Below are 12,188 nucleotides of genomic sequence, written 5' to 3' on the forward strand. Positions count from 1 at the left end.
GAGAGTCCATGGGTTTGTAATAGACATCGGTGGATAAGCTGTCTCCAGAGATAGCGATAGTGAGATCGAGAAAGGGAAGGGAGGTGTTGGAAATGGACCAGGTGAATTTGAGGGCCGGGTGGAAGTTGGAGGCAAAGTGGATGAAGTCGATGAGTTCAGCACGGGTGTAGGAAGCAGCACCAGTGCAGTTGTCGATGTAATGTAGGAAGAGTGTGGGACAGTCACCACGTAGCCAACAAACAAGCAGGCATAGCTGGGACCCATGCGAGAGTCCATGGATTTTGTTTGAAGGAAGTGGGAGGAGCCACCACCTTTTAAATCTACTCCTCAGCTTTTTTTCTCCAGTCCTGCTGAAGAGTTTTGGCCCAAAACGTTGATTGTACTTTTTCCATAGGTGCTGCCTGGCCTGCTGAGTTCCTCCAAGCATTTTGTGTGTGTTGCTCGATTTCCAGCATCTGCAGATTTTCTCTTGTTTGTGGAACAATGAATATCTGTTGTGATTTCATGGATTGCTTTGTCTTAGCCAATTTCTGTAAAGGTGGTAAAATAGTTAACACCATGTGAATTACTATTAAGTATAACAACAGGAATTCTGCAGATGCTGGAAATTCAAGCAACACACATCAAAGTTGCTGGTGAACGCAGCAGGCCAGGCAGCATCTCTAGGAAGAGGTACAGTCGACGTTTCAGGCCGAGACCCTTCGTCAGGACTAACTGAAGGAAGAGTTAGTAAGAGATTTGAAAGTGGGAGGGGGAGGGGAGATCCAAAATGATAGGAGAAGACAGGAGGGGGAGGGATGGAGCCAAGAGCTGGACAGGTGATTGGCAAAGGGGATATGAGAGGATCATGGGACAGGAGGCCTAGGGGGAAAGAAAGGGGGAGGGGGGAAGCCCAGAGGATGGGCAAGGAGTTATAGTGAGAGGGACAGAGAGAAAAAAAAAATATCTATCTATCTATCTATCTATATATATAATAACGGATGGGGTACGAGGGGGAGGTGGGGCATTAACGGAAGTTAGAGAAGTCAATGTTCATGCCATCAGGTTGGAGGCTACCCAGACAGAATATAAGGTGTTGTTCCTCCAACCTGAGTGTGGCTTCATCTTGACAGTAGAAGAGGCCGTGGATAGACATATCAGAATGGGAATGGGATGTGGACTCAAGATGAGGCTTTTCATTCCAGGAGGAGGGAGATGTCCTCCTTTTTTAAAGAAAAGGGTTTCCCTTCCTCCACCATCAACTCTGCTCTCAAACGCATCTCCCCCATTTCACATACATCTGCTCTCACTCCATCCTCCCGTCACCCCTAGTCCTCACCTACCACCCCACCAGCCTCCGGGTCCAACATATTATTCTCCGTAACTTCCGCCACCTCCAACAGGATCCCACCACTAAGCACATCTGCTTTCCGCAGGGATTGCTCCCTACGCGACTCCCTTGTCCATTCGTTCCCCCCATCCCTCCTCACCGATCTCCCTCCTGGCACTTATCCTTGTAAGCGGAACAAGTGCTACAAATGCCCTTACACTTCCTCCCTCACCACCATTCAGGGCCCCAGACAGTCCTTCCAGGTGAGGCAACACTTCACCTGTGAGTCAGCTGGAGTGATATACTGCGTCCAGTACTCCCGATGTGGCCTTCTATATATTGGTGAGACCCGACGCAGACTGGGAGACTGCTTTGCTGAACACCTATGCTCTGTCCGCCAGAGAAAGCAGGATCTCCCAGTGGTCACACATTTTAATTCCACATCCCATTCCCATTCTGACGTGTCTATCCACGGCCTCCTCTACTGTAAAGATGAAGCCACACTCAGGTTGGAGGAACAACACCTTATATTCCGTCTGGGTAGCCTCCAACCTGATGGCATGAACATCGACTTCTCTAACTTGCGCTAGGCCCCACCTCCCCCTTGTACCCCATCTGTTACTTATTTTTATGCACACATTCTTTCTCTCACTCTCCTTTTTCTCCCTCTGTCCCTCTGAATATATCTCTTGCCCATCCTCTGGGTCCCCCCCCCTTGTCTTTCTTCCCGGACCTCCTGTCCCATGATCCTCTCGTATCCTCTTTTGCCTATCACCTGTCCAGCTCTTGGCTCTATCCCTCCCCCTCCTGTCTTCTCCTATCATTTTGGATCTCCCCCTCCCCCTCCGACTTTCAAATCCCTTACTCACTCTTCCTTCAGTTAGTCCTGACGAAGGGTCTCGGCCTGCAACGTCGACTGCACCTCTTCCTAGAGATGCTGCCTGGCCTGCTGCGTTCACCAGCAACTTTGATGTGTGTTACTATTAAGTATAGTTTAGTGTATTTAGCCCACAAGATTAACAACCGTCTGACCACATTCAAATAAATGGCCTGGTGAATGGGAATTTTAAAAATAATGAATTATCCTGCATCACACATCAACCATACAATCCTTGACTACTCTATGTTGATAGCCTAGCAAAAAAAATGTCTGAAGCAGCTAAATATGTTTTAGAGCAACTCAGGTCTAGGTCCATGGCCAAGTCCTACCTTTGATTAAAGTGGCCACAGACTACCATGACCACCAATAATTTATGTTTCATCTCAAACTGAGTGTTATTTTGCACTGATTTCAAGACTCTTTGGTTCTTTGTTTCCCCAATCTCTGACCGTTGAATCTAGGTTTCAAATATAATTTTGCAAATGATAACAGACAGCACAGCACATAGGTTTCTGTCCTATCATTCTGGAGTAAATCTGAGAAATGTGAACTTGAATAGATCTGCATCAAAAATGTCCTTGAAGATTATTTCTTTAGCAATTTTTTAAGTAAATTAAAAAAATCTCTTCAACAGTTTCTTAAGTATTTTTTGTGTGAAGCCTAAGATTGAAATTACATGTAAGAATTGCATTTGTAAATATGATCAAACAATGGATAGTAAAACCTCTGCCAAAGGAGCAAGACAGGTTATTGGAGTGCATATGGCACAAATAATACAGGTCATCTGTTTGAAGCCATTACATTTTCAGTGTTTCTTTAATCCAGTTCTTTAATTGTTTTTCTAAATCTGTATCCTTTTCAAATTCAGAGAAGGATTTGAACAGTCAAGCTTTGCCAGTTTTTGAACATATTCCAGTGTTTGCACGAAGGTATAAGACACTCCAAACATTGAAACATAAATTTAGGTGAATGATTTTAATGCTGAAGTATAAAGTATTTGATGCAACACAGAAAGGAGCTAGAGGAGTTCAGCGGGTCTGAGCCTTGATGGAGGGAAATGAACAGTTGATGATTCAGAATTCATCAGAGTCGGACAGAAAGAGCGGATGAGCCAATATAAAAAAAGGTGAAGGAAGGTGTAGAATGACTGCTAGCAGGTGGTAGGTGGAGGCAGGTGAGGGAGGGGCCAGTGTGGGAATGATATAAGAAGCTGCAGCTGAAAGGTGGAAGTGACGAAGGCCTGAACAAGAGAGATACAAGATAAAGGTTAGCTTTATGTATCACATATACATCAAAACAGAGTGAAATGCATTATTTTGTGTCAAATCAAATCAGCAAAGATTGTGTTTGGGCAGCCTGCAAGTGACACCATGCTTTTGGTGCCAACATGGAATACTCACAACTTGCTAACCCTAACCTTGATGATACATCTTTGAAATGCAAAAGAAACCAACATGGCTTTGGGGAGAATGTACTAACTTCTTACAAACAGCAGCAGAGATAGAATGCTGATTGATGACTGCTCGTGCTGTAATTGTGCTAACTGCTCCACTACCATGTGGCTCTTTCTCAGTTCATCAGTCAGAGTCAATGATTTTACTATTGTTCATCATTATTACTAACTTGCATTCTTCTTCTCTAGGTTTGAGAAATTCTTATGGTTTGTCAGCAGTGAAAACTATCTGGTGATAGCAGGTCGAGACCAGCAACAAAATGAGTTAATTGTCAAACGCTATCTTAAACCAGGTTTGTTTCATCTGCTTGCTCTTTCCCCATAATCTGTTGTTTCTTACATTCACAGAACATATGCTTTTGTTAAATTAAAATACAGTTCAAGTAGTTGATGGCTGTTATAATGTCATTTGGCAAGATTTCTTTAAGCACGTAAAAATATGAGATCATATTAAAAAATTGCCATTAAGCACATCAGTGATGACTTCATCAGTATTCCGGGTGCTGTTATACAGCTTGAAGAATTACCAGGAATGCACACATTTTCTAGAGTAACTTTTCCAAGTTCATATTTCATTCTTTTCCATTAAGGCACCATGCAGGTTTGACAAAAACAAAAAGAAATTACACGTAGCCTGTAGGTTTTATATTGTATTCATTCCAAGATGCTTTATAACATAGAAGAAATTTGACATTGAATGAAGTAAGGAGATATTGGAACAAACGATCTCAGATAGGTTTCAGAGAAATTATTTCCACTGGTGCAGAGGCTGAATTCACCAAGCTGTCACCAAATAATAGGGTTACATCTAGGAATCATTTGTTAAAATAATAACAAGTATGAATCAACTGGTATTTTATTATCAAGTTACTGGAATTGAATCTACTGCTACCAAATTATTGGTTTGACAAATCCAGTAGAACTTACTTAGTTTTTAAATTGGCGAGTTGCCAATTCAGCCATTTGACTAATTAGATTATGACCCATATCTACCATCTGCCCAATGAAACTTCATATTCCTGAGATCCACACATAATAAATATACCTTATTCTTAGCCTTGAAAAACTTATTTGAGCTGTAACTTTTTGAGGGGGGAGCATTCCAGATGTCTTCGAGACTAATGTGTGGAAAAAGTACTTGCAGCTTTTAATCTTAAATAACATAACTTTATTTTTAAAATGTGCTTCCTTGTTCTGGATATACCATATAATCATGCGGAATCCCATTTATCTTTTAAAAATATTTCATTTACCATTTATCCAGTACTGGAGCATACTAACCTTGAAATTTGGTGCACAAACTGAACACTGTATTTCAAATAGGAATCTGAACAGAATTTTTAACAGCAAAAGCAGCAAGCCACATTTTGGTAGTTAAATCCCTTTGAAATAAACATTTTTCAGATATAGGACTCTCTTAGTCCTGCTTTTGACTGAAAATCTGTACAATTGTAGAATATACATTTGGCTTCAAGAAATTGAAAGTTTGAGGCATAGTGATTGAGATACCAGATCATCATCCAAAGCACATACCTGTTTATCACGATACCAAACATTTTGCTCTGTCTTCACCCCAGAGCACCAGAATTACTTGGTGCACCACCAGTTTAATGGTGACCTTTCAGTCATAGTTATGGTTTTGTTTTCCAGGTGACATATACGTACATGCGGATCTCCATGGTGCTACCAGCTGTGTCATCAAGAACCAAAAAGGTAAATTAATTTACCTTCATCACTGTAAATTTGGATAGCTGTTAGTTTTATTCTGTCCTCACATAAGCTTTATTCTTTATTTATAGGGGAGACAGTTCCTCCACGTACATTAATGGAGGCAGGCACAATGGCAATTTGTTATAGTGCTGCTTGGGATGCACGAGTAATTACTAGTGCTTGGTGGGTCCTTCATAATCAGGTAATCTTTCGTTGTGGATTTCTTTTACAACACTACACAGAAGAATGTGCAATGTAGACATTCCTCAGAGGATTTGTCGTTAGAACCAATAATTAATACTTTGATTGCTGAGACCATAAGACATACTGTAGGAATGTTTGAAGTGTGGTCACTGGTGAAATCCAGGAAGTGTATTAGACAATGTGCACACAGGGAAATATGAAAACAGACAAATATTCTGCACAGCACTATTGTTTGAGGGTAGCAGGGAAATTTTATTCGGAGAAATCTCCCCTAGTCTTCTCCAAATTGTGATCTTAGTGTCATCTGAAAATGGGTTCTGGGTTAATGTCTCATCTGAAAGATTATGCCTCCAAAAATGCAGCAAATCTCTAGTGTGTGACATTAGATTTTTTATAAAGACTCTGGAATGGGTCATCAAGCTAAGACCAAACGATGAACTATCACCTGCGCATTACTGTAAGTATTGCGGGCAGATTTTTGTTTTCATAATCAATATGGTGATCTGACAGAAGGGGCATCTACCTTTTGAAATTAATGGAATGACAATAACCAATTCATCTACCACTTTGTGACTCAGAGAATGAACATAAAAATCTACACTTTATTCTGGTTATGCTCTAGGTTCCCATAAATTTTTTTTTCAGTATTTTGCTTTTAGTTTTTATTCCATCAGTGCCATACTATATTTTCTGGCACAAATTATGTGCCACTATCCTGCTGTACTGTGAATGTTTGGATACCAGAAGATGCATTAAAAATATATTCCCCTGATTCCCCCCACCCCCCCACCCCAGCTATTTGCACAGAACTGTTTGGCTGTGATTGGTAACTTATTGATTGGTAACCATAGCCATAAAGGGATCTCCAGTAATCAGTAGTAGCATTGGACAATGGATCATAATCTTCATTTTGAACTATGTTAAAGTGTCTTTTTTAAACCTTCAGGTATCGAAAACAGCACCTACAGGAGAGTACCTGACCACAGGAAGTTTCATGATCAGAGGTAAGGCATTTGCTAGTCAACTTATTGATAATTAGGCTTTTTTGATCATAATGTAATATGCTTAAGCTCCAAGTCATATTTGTACACATAAATCTAAACTTCATAAAAGGAGATATTTCATAAACTGGATCCTTTTTTCTGGTAGCTATCTGAAGGCAGACAAACACAAAATGCTGCATGAACTCAACAGACCAGGCAGCATCTCGGAAAGAGTAAGTCGGGAGTCCTTTTTTAGTCTTTATTCCATTCCGTAGATGCTGCCTGACCTGCTGAGTTCATCCAGTATTTTGTGTTTGTTGTTCTGGATTTTCAGCATCTGCAGAAACTCTTGTGTTTCTTATCTGAAGACAAAGCCTGGGTAAACTATATTATCTCCAGTGTTTTGCAGTCTTGTTTCATTATTTCTTGACCTCAAATGGTGCAGGTCTGATATTTCTTACCTTTCGTATTTGCAGGTAAAAAGAACTACCTCCCACCTTCTTACCTTATGATGGGATTTGGCTTTCTATTTAAGGTAGTATATTGATACTTCATAGTAATTTGAGACAAAATAAGAAACTATAAAATCAAGTATAGTGGTTCTCCTAACTACCTTTGACAATCACAAAGAACAAAAACAAAAATTGCTGGTAGCACCCAACAGGTCAGGCAGCATCAGTGGAAAGAGAAGCTATGAATGTTTCAGTTTGAAGATCCTTCATCAGAATTGGAAAAGAGGAAAAACAAGTTAGTTTTAAATTGCAGAGAATGTGAGGGAAGGATGGTTAGGACAAAGGAAATGATGGGTGAGGTCAGAGTTTCTGTGGAGTTTAGTAGTAATCTTAGCATGCTGGTATTCATCAATCAGGGCAGTGAGATTAGCAGTAGGGATCTAATGTTGCAGAAGTGTAGTTGGTGAGAAAGCACTCGTGTTGGTGTATTATGTACAGTTTTGGTTACCCTGTAACCAAAGGCATTGTCAAGCTAGAGGGAGTGCAGAAGAAATTCATAAGGGTGCTGCCAAGGCTAAAGGGCCTGAATTATAAGGAGGGGTTGGCCACACTAGATCTTTATTCTTTGGAGCACAGAATGAAAGATGGCCTCATGGAAGTTTATAAAATCCTGACGGATAGGATAAACAGTCATAATCTTTTCCCCAATGTTGGGCAGTCTGAAACTCATGGGTGTAGACTTAAGACAAAAGGGAAGAGATATTAGAGAGGCCTGAGAATTGTGTTCTTTACACAGAGGGTAGGGAATACCTAGAATGAACTGCCAGAGGCAACATTTAAGAGGCATTTGGATAGCTATAAGGAGGGGAGGGACTAGGAGGGTTATGGACTGATCACAGGCCTTCTGTGCTGGCAGCGAGGATGCTTTGGTCAGCATGGACCAGTTGGGCCAAAGGGCCGCTTTCCACCCTGTTTACAGAGACTTACCCAGTCAGTCAATTTGTGAGAGCAGTTAGAGGAAACAAAGATGGGACAAATGCTTTTGAGGTGAGGGCTGTTAGAGATAGACTGGGTAATAGCTTTGCAGAGCTCCTGTGTTCTATCTGCAGGGCCAGCTTGGAGTGCCCTAGTGCCTTCTAATATTCCATCCCATTCTCACCCTGACCTGTAACTATCACGCGCAAAGTAAGCTTGAGGAACAGCATCTCGAATGTAATCTGCAGGATCAAATGTTGAATATTGCAATTTTTTGAGTAACTTGACCTTATTTCTGTCTGTATCAGAACTACCAGTTGTGTTTGAAGTTGACCATATTTGGTATTAGGTCAGTTTTTAATCTCTCTTCTGATCCAGTGAGCCTGTCCTGTGGTTCTGCATTTTGCGCCTGTTCACTGTCCTTTGTCCGCATTCTCACTCTCTGTCAGCTTTTGTTCCAGTTTTTTCCTCTCGAGTGTCCCTTATTAGCCCATTGACACACTGACCTCAAAAACTTATTCCCAAGACTACCTAGGGCTCACCCTATCCTTAATCCAGATTTCCCTTATCCTAACTATCCCTCACCCAGTTTTTCTGCAATTTCAAACTTATTATCTTTCTTAGCTGTTTCTCTTTCCACTGGTGCTAACTGACCTGTATTTAAATTACATTATTTGAAATGGGAGGTAGAGATTCTTTAGTGTGCAGAATAAGTCAACACTAGCTTTAGAGACCAATCTTCTCTAATTCTTTAAGTACTGTGTAGAAGTAGTTTAATAGTTGGTTTAAATTTTTGCCTTTCTGTTTATGTAATACAACTTCGTAAGTCCCACTTTGCCATTTGCAAGCTTGTTTTACTGTATTTTAATGAACCATATACAGTTTGAAATGTTTTGAATTTCCTTTGTAATTATTTTTTATTGGCCTTAGTATTGCTGTAATTTAATGATGGTGTCTAGATTTGCATGCAGTGATTTCCCACCACAGGAATCCAAGTGCGTTTCTCGAGTAAAACCACAATATAAGTACCAAAGTAGTTTCAGCTGTTAATTTCCCTCCTTTAAAACAGCACAAAAGCCTCAAGGCACTTCACAGGAGCCTAGCCTGAAAAAGGAGATATTATTGGTCAATGAGATAGTCTGTAAAGGTTATTTTTAAGGAAAATAAAGGGGGCGAAGGATGGAGAGATTTGCGAAGGTAATTACACAATTGAGGAATTTGTTGAAGGGTTGTATTTCAGTGCATCTGGGAGACTGAAATTAAACGTGTCCAGGTATCTTGAAGGGGTTTGATTTGGAGATTACAGAGATAGAAAGAGGTGAGCAATTTAACAGAAAGTCAGAACTGAGCTGTTGCTTAACCAGGAATTGATAAAGGCCAGCAAGTCATGAGGAGTTTTGTGGAAAAACGATGTTGGGTGGGAACAGCGTTTAATGGTGAGGAGAATTGAAAGCCAGGAGAGAGCAGAAGTATGGATTTAGGTCTTAGCAGCTGATAAGCTAAGGCGGAGGCAGAGTGAGCATTGTTACAGAGATGGAACTTGATTCGGGTCACTATTGAACAGTCTGGTTCAATTTTAGAGTGAGACAAACAGTGAGAGTGTATCAGTGGTTAGGGGACAGACATTGCTACAGGACGTACTGTTAGTTAATGACTTCTTTGTTCCTAGTATTTCAGTAAAGGAAAGTAGAGGCTTTTTATTGTGGGAGTCCATCTCTGATATGATGGGGTTAAAATCCTATCTTAGCCCCTTAACAATTAGCAAAAAGAGATCAAATTCATTTCATTTTTGTCAGGAAGTCAGAATTCCAACAGTTTGTTTGCTACTTATTAACTACGCTGCCAATACAAGATAAATTCATCCCATTTTGTAGAAGCTTGCATTTTGGCTGTTAAAAATTTAGCATTACCATTACTATTTCTCCACCTAGTTACAGAGATTTTGTGGTTTACTTGTACTTAGGTTGATGAGCAATGCATTTGGAGGCACGTAAGTGAGAGGAAGGTGAAAGTGCAGGATGAAGACATGGAGACAGTAACCAGCAGCACCTCTGACGTCTATTCTGAGGATACCGTTCCTTTAGGTAATGCATGAAACTCAATAGATCACAGTAGGTTCTGAAGAATTACCAGAGAGAGTGCTTACCCAATACAGCTTTGTTCCACTTAAAGTTATATTTGTCTACTATTTTGATTGTAAAGGAACTTCAAGGTTTTTCTATTAAATCTAGTTTCTTTTGGGAGAAGAGAGGGAGCAACACGTAACATCTTGACATAGCAAGAGACTAAGTCTACACTGGTTCTCAGAGGAATCCTGTCAGTCTCATTCTGTCACTGATTTTACTGTAATTGATTCTCCCTCATTTATCCACCAAGTGTACTTTTCTGCTAATCCAGCCCCAGCGACAGTGGCCAGTTGACCTTTGGTATGTGGGAGGAAACTAGAGCAAATGGGAATAATCCACATGGTCACAGGGAGGATGTGTGATTTTACACAGATTTTCAGGAGATTACAGTTCAACCCTGGATGAATAGAGCTGTGGGGAAGCAGCACAGTTTATGTTCATATAAAAAGATTTGTGAAGAATTCTTCATAGTGACAAGGCATCTGTTGACAGAAGAAAGGATATTGCAATGTAAAGTAAAAGCATATTTGTTTAAGTAGCTCTCTGTTTTCATGTGTTTTACTGTTCCACAGCCAACAAGTGGTGCTAATCTATTGTCCATTTTGGTTTTACACACATTCTTAGCAAAGGTAAAATAAACATTTATGAAACTCCTTAGAGCAATTTCATTTGATTGTCCTTTACAGCCGAGCTTTTTCATACTTCTGAGTGATGCTTATCATTGAAGGGCGTGGTATTTAATGCCCTTGAAGATAGGCTTCCATCATTAAAAATGGTCTTGGTGTTGACAGGGAAGTTGAGAGTACACTTTTAAAGCTCGGTTAGAAAGGTAATCTTTGAAAGTTAAGAACTTCCTCTAGTTAAGTACACCAGGTGTAGATTGTTGAAAGAATCAATGCTGGAAGTTTTCATTAAAAATTGGAATATAATGTAATTTCCCAATATAATGAAAAGAGCACTAGTGGAGATTGAAGCCTCAAGTCTGAGGATTTACTATGAAAGTTAAGAGTATAAAACTGATGATCACAGCTATGATATCTATTTGTTAACCCTGCTGGAAGATAAAAGCACTTTCTATGAAAAACTTACTCAAAATGATAGAGCCTTGGACCTGTCTTACCTTGACAAGCTTGTACTGCAGGACAAACCAGTGTTGGTTGAGCCACATAAATTTTAACACTTGGTCAACAAACAATGCAGTGGAGGAACTTAGCAGGTGAAGCAGTACTTGTGAGGAGAAAAGGAATTGTTGATGAGGGGGAACTTCTTCACTCAGAGAGTGGTGGGAGTGTGGAATGAGCTGCCATCTGACGTGGTAAATGCGGGCTCACTCTTAAGTTTTAAGAATAAATTGGATAGATACATGGATGGGAGAGGTCTGGAGGGTTATGGGCTGGGTGTAGGTCAATGGGACTCATGGAATAAAGTTTCAGCACAGACTAGAAGGGCTGAATGGCCTGTTTTTCTGTGCTGTAGTGTTCTATGGTTCTGTGGTTCTATATTTCAAATCAAATCCCTGCATCAGTCTTGAATTTTTGCAGGACTGATCCAAGAGATCGCCATCCCCCCACAGATGCTTGATTGTTCCTCTGAGTTCCTACAGCAGATTGTTGTTGATCCAGATTCCAACACTTGCAGTCTCTTTTGTCTCTATTTAGCAACTTGATGACCTGTACATGTGTTTTACACCATGGGTACCATGAAGGTTCTATTGTTGTCATCCATCCAGTCTTTCCAGATACTTGGAGTAAGTGTTTTATCATGGTTTGCTACAGGCTGAAAGAAACCTGCAGAGAATAATTAGAATCAGTATCACCTTCATTTGCTGATGTTTTAATTAAAGGGAAGTAGGAATACTTCAAGCTTTTTGAGAATACCTCAACTGTTAATAATCCCAAAGCAGGAAAACAAATACAGTGCCTGTAAAAAGTACTCACCTCCCTTGGAAGATTCCATGCTTTATTGTCTTACAACACTGAATCACAGTGATTTAATTTGGCTTTTTTGACACTGATCAGCAGAAAAAGACTCTTTCATGTCAAAGTGAAAACAGATCCCTACAAAATGAATCTAAATTAATACAAATATAAAACACA

The 12,188-nt window shown here is 40.2% G+C and overlaps 1 protein-coding gene across 1 annotated transcript in view; it reads left to right on the forward strand.

Annotated features, from left to right (window-relative positions):
* LOC140204220 (ribosome quality control complex subunit NEMF) overlaps window positions 1-12,188 on the forward strand; it is a 70,131-nt gene that overhangs the window by 38,830 nt on the left and 19,113 nt on the right. The window contains exons 17-22 of the mRNA XM_072270751.1: window positions 3,832-3,935; window positions 5,293-5,355; window positions 5,442-5,554; window positions 6,503-6,560; window positions 7,016-7,074; window positions 9,930-10,050. Coding sequence (XP_072126852.1) covers window positions 3,832-3,935; window positions 5,293-5,355; window positions 5,442-5,554; window positions 6,503-6,560; window positions 7,016-7,074; window positions 9,930-10,050 — 518 coding nt within the window. The remainder of the gene's footprint in view (window positions 1-3,831; window positions 3,936-5,292; window positions 5,356-5,441; window positions 5,555-6,502; window positions 6,561-7,015; window positions 7,075-9,929; window positions 10,051-12,188) is intronic.

The sequence above is a fragment of the Mobula birostris genome, chromosome 1, assembly GCF_030028105.1.
Source record: "Mobula birostris isolate sMobBir1 chromosome 1, sMobBir1.hap1, whole genome shotgun sequence".
Lineage (NCBI taxonomy): Eukaryota > Metazoa > Chordata > Chondrichthyes > Myliobatiformes > Myliobatidae > Mobula > Mobula birostris.